The sequence below is a fragment of the Cnephaeus nilssonii genome, assembly GCF_951640355.1.
Source record: "Cnephaeus nilssonii genome assembly, chromosome: 12".
NCBI lineage: Eukaryota > Metazoa > Chordata > Mammalia > Chiroptera > Vespertilionidae > Cnephaeus > Cnephaeus nilssonii.
In genome coordinates, this window is record NC_137083.1 from 51288180 (window position 1) to 51293099 (window position 4920).

The 4920-nt window shown below is 43.3% G+C and overlaps 1 protein-coding gene across 1 annotated transcript; it reads left to right on the forward strand.

Annotated features, from left to right (window-relative positions):
* Positions 1-970: 970 nt before the first annotated feature.
* On the forward strand, positions 971-1915 carry LOC307108064 (olfactory receptor 9A4-like; the record flags this gene model as incomplete). Its single annotated transcript, XM_079785774.1, has 1 exon — positions 971-1915. One exon carries the CDS (start codon positions 971-973, stop codon positions 1913-1915), a length of 945 nt encoding a protein of 314 aa, XP_079641900.1.
* Between the last annotated feature and the right edge of the window lie 3005 nt (positions 1916-4920).

The window sequence follows — 4920 nt, forward strand, 5'->3', positions numbered from 1 at the left end:
CCATCTTTTCTTTCTTTCAAGACTTTGGAAAGAAAATGGAATGAGAGAAAAATGAATCAGCTCTGGGAAATTATCCCAAGCTCCAGAGTTCCCATGGGAGATCTTGCTGCTCTGTAATATGGAGGTTATAAGATCTGTGGAAAAGCAGAGATGTTTTTCTGCTGGTCCTAAGGTTGGTCTGCATAGTACCACTGTGATGAGGGCTGGGTTCAATGTTCCCTGTCCTGCACATCATCTTGAATGCCATTATATCATACTAGAGGCCCGGTTCACGACATTTGTGCATGGGGTGGGTGGGTCACGGGGAAGTCCCTCAGCCTGGCCTGTGCCCTCTCCAGTCCAGGAGCCCGAAGGGTCCTTACCGCTGCCATGGAGTCTGGAGAGGCTCCCTCCACTGCCGCTGTGCTCACTAACCCTGAGCCTGGCTTCTGGCTGAGCAGCGCTCCTGCTGTGGGAGTGCACTGACCACCAGGGAGCAGCTCCTGCATTGAGCATCTGCCCTTTGGTGGTCAGTGCTTGACATAGTGACCAGTCTTCCACTGTTTGGTCAATTTCCACATTAGGGTTTTATTATATAGGATGATACAGTAGCCTAAGAGGAAATAGAACAATCCCAGAATCTTTAGGGGCTGATTGATTCAGTTTTCAAATGTCATATCCTCTGTCCCATTGAGAAGGCACTTTCAGTGGGAACAAAGACAAGGAAGGTTTTCTTCACTCCAATACAGAAGAATTTGCTGTCACCCTTTTCTGACAATGATCTTTGAGCTAGATTTGAAGAGGCAATATTTAGGTCTGTCTTTGTGCAGAGCATAGTAGTAGGGGCAACTCATCTGATCATCAGGAGGAAATAGTTTCTCATCCTAAACTGTCTTCCTTCTCTTTTGAGAACAGGAGAGCAGGACCATGTGGAGCAGGGCCACCTCTCTTTTGGTATCTGAGTTTCACAAGGAGCAGAAACAAGGACTAAATGATGAGCAATCACTCAAGTGCCACTGAATTTTGTCTCCTTGGATTCCCTGGCTCCAAGGATCTACACCATATCCTCTTTGCTACCTTCTTCTTCTTCTACTCAGTGACATTAATGGGAAACACGGTCATCATTGTGATTGTCTGTGTTGATAAACGTCTACAGTCCCCCATGTATTTCTTCCTTGGCCACCTCTCTGCCTTGGAGAGCCTGACAACAACTATTATCATCCCTGTCATGCTTCGAGGGTTACTGCTCCCTGGGATGCAGACAATATCTCTAGCTGGATGTGTCACCCAGCTCTTCCTGTACCTTGCTGTGGGGACTACAGAATTTGCATTACTGGGAGCAATGGCTGTGGATCGTTATGTGGCTGTCTGTAAACCTTTGAGGTACAGCATCATTATGAACAGTCACACTTGCATCTGGGTGGTAATTGTGTCATGGGTGTTTGGGTTCCTTTCTGAAATCTGGCCAGTCTATGCCACGTTTCAGCTGACCTTCTGCAAATCAAATGTGTTAGACCATTTTTATTGTGACCGAGGGCAACTTCTCAAACTATCCTGTGATGACAGCCTTTTCACAGAGTTTATTCTTTTTTTAATGGCCATTTTCATTATCATTGGTTCTCTGGCACCAGTAATTGTCTCCTACACTTACATCATCTCCACCATCCTCAAGATCCCCACTGCCTCTGGCAGGAGGAAAGCCTTCTCTACATGTGCCTCCCACTTCACCTTTGTGGTACTTGGATATGGCAGCTGCTTATTTCTCTATGTGAAACCTAATCAAAGGCAGGCAGCCCAGTACAATAAGATAGCATCCCTGGTGATTGCTGTGGTAACTCCTTTCCTGAACCCTTTCATCTTCACTCTCCGGAATGACAAAGTCAAAGAGGCCCTTAGAGATAGTGTGAAACGTTCCTGCCAACTTTTCAAGTATTAACTCTTCTCTTAGTTTTAGATGGGGTTATGATCCCTACTTGGGATTTTTTAGTAATTTAGGAAACCCTATCTACTCTATGACAATTACCACCATTATAGAAATCAAACAGTGTGTACCATTCCTAATCATACCATGGAAGCAGATAAGGCAGGTAACAATGACACCCATGCTCTGCCCACTAGAATCTCATAGTTTCAGTTACTCATTATTTCTACTGATAATCTCCTTGTGGTGTGGGAGGAACTGGGAGAAAGCAAATGAGTACTTTTGTGTAGAGTTCTATTAGTCCAATTAATTTGCTTATAATTCATTTCTCAACATGAATTACTGAGGGGAAGGTAGGAAGTGAGGAGGGAGGTGAGGTGAGAAATGGCATATCAGAGTACAAAGGAAGAGATGCTCACTTTGTTTCTTCATCAAATGTTGCTAGTTGCTTGTCCTATAATTTTATGCAATTTTTTGAGAAGATGAACATATGAATTTTGAATATTTCATGGTTCTCTCCTTTTCTGGTTGAGTTTTTTATTATCCTGGCCCCACTGCTACTGCAAAGTAAATATAATGTGCATACATTCTTCTACAGAAGCAATGGAGAGTAGTGACATGGAGATTCCAATGCTTCTCATTCTGAAAATCGTTGTGCTACAAAGAAGATAGAAATATTTGGGTATAACAATGAGGGAAAGTTCCTGTTGCTCAAACCTTTCATCTTTGTGGCATGTATGGGGATAGATGCAAAAGGAGAGAGGCTCACTGCCCTCATATATAGTTTCTTTGGTTCTTCAGCATGTTGTCACCCAGGCCTCTTTTCCCTGCCTTTCTTGGCCTTTGTGTGTCCACTTTTCTGTTTTTTTTTATTCCTCTCTCCCTTCATTCACCAGTCTTTATGTTTCTTTCTTTCTTTTTTTTTTTTAAAGAAGTCTTTATTGTTCAGATTATTACAATTGTTCCTCTTTTTTCCCTCCATAGCTCCCCTTCACCCGGTTCCCACCCCCCCCCCTTTGCCCTTACCCCCCCGCCCCACTGTCCTCATCCATAAATGTACGATTTTTGTCCAGTCTCTTCCTGCACCCCCCACAGCCCTTTCCACCCAAGAATTGTCAGTCCACTCCCTTTCTATGCCTCTGATTCTATTATATTCACCAGTTTATTCTGTTCATCAGGTTTTTTATTCACTTGATTTTTAGATTCACTTGTTGATAGATATGAATTTGTTGTTCATAATTTTTATCTTTACCTTTTTCTCTTCTTCCTCTTCTTAAAGAATACCTTTCAGCATTTCATTAATACTAGTTTGGTGGTGATGAACTCCTTTAGCTTTTTCTTATCTATGAAGCTCTTTATCTGACCTTCAATTCTGAATGAAAGCTTTGCTGGGTAGAGTAATCTTGTTTGTAGTTTCTTGCTATTCATCACTTTGAATATTTCTTGCCATTACCTTCTGGCCTGTATTGTTTCTGTTGAGAAATCAGCTGACAATCGTATGGGTGATCCCTTGTAGGTAACTAACTGTTTTTGTCTTGCTGCTTTTAATATTCTCTCTTTGTCTTTTGCTCTTGGCATTTTAATTATGATGTGTCTTCATGTGGTCCTCTTTGGATTCCTTTTCTTTGGGGTTCTCTGTGCTTCCTGGACTTGTAAATCTATTTCTTTCACCAGGTAGAGGAAGTTTTCTGTCATTATTTCTTCACATAGGTTTTCAGTATCTTGCTGTCTCTCTTCTTCTGGCACCCCCATAATTCTGATGTTGGTACACTTGAAGTTGTCCCAGAGGCTCCTTACACTATCTTCATATTTTTTTCTTTTTGCTTCCTCGTATTTCAAATCTTTGACTTGATTCTTTGGATCCTCTAGTCTACTGTTGAATTTCTGTATATTATTCTTTTTTTCAGTCAGTGTATGCTTAATTTCTGACTGGTCCTTTCCCATTTTTTTATTTTTTTTATTTTTTTTTTTTTTTGCATTCTCACTAAGATCCTTGAAGGTCTCACTAAGTTCCTCAGAGGTTTCTAGAAGATTCTTGAGTGAGTAACCTTATAATTGTGGTTTTGAACTCTATATCCAGTAGTTTGCTTTCCTCCATTTCTTTCATTTGTGGCACATTTCTTTGTCTCTGCCTTTTGGCTGCTTCCCTGTGTTGATAGAATGGCCTTGTGTGTTAGGTGTCCTATAGGGCCAAGTGGCTCAGCCTCCCCAATCACCTGAGGTGGACACTCTTGGTGCACCCCTTTGTGGGCTGTCTGCACAATTTTGTTGTAGTAGAGCCTTGATTGCTGTTGGTGTCACTGGGAGGAATTGACTTCCAGGCCAATTGGCTGTGAGGACCAGCTGTGTCTACAATGGAAGAACTTCTATGCTGGAGACACCCTTATGGAGCAGGACTTGCTTCATTGGGGCTTTGGTGCTCACTGAGTCTTCCCCTTGAGTGTGTTGCTTATGGATGTGAAGAGTTGTAATCTGGTATGGTCTCACACTGACAACTGGATACACTGGCTCTTGGATCTCCAAGGAGGTGCAAAGTCAGCCACTGCCTGAAGCCATACAGCAGGAGCTACAGAGAGACCCACAGATTCCTCCTCTTTGCTTGGGGTTTGGAAGTGCCCAGATGAAGCCCAGCTATGAAGCAAGGCAGGCTGCTGCTAAGGCTTGGGCCTTCTTTTTGAATCTCTTGGGCTCTCTGACCCAGCTGCAGTTTGTTAGGTTTTAGACAGCGGAAGGACAGGTTATTCATATGCAAAAGCTACTGCACACAGCTTGGGTGGGGTTGTAAATTGGGTGGGGTGGTGTCTCTGGGAATCACCAGGGCAGAGAAAACAGCAATGGCTGTCAGTCAGTTCTGCACCAGAGAGGTTCCTACATCTCCATGTCCTGGGCCCCTACACAGGAACAATGATCGCTGCAAGCACCTCTGAGAGAAAGCTACCCTCACATTCCAGCCCAATGCTGGACAGTCCAGTTTCTCCCCGTAAGAGTCTGGGTCCCCAGAACTGGAGTTTAGAGCAATC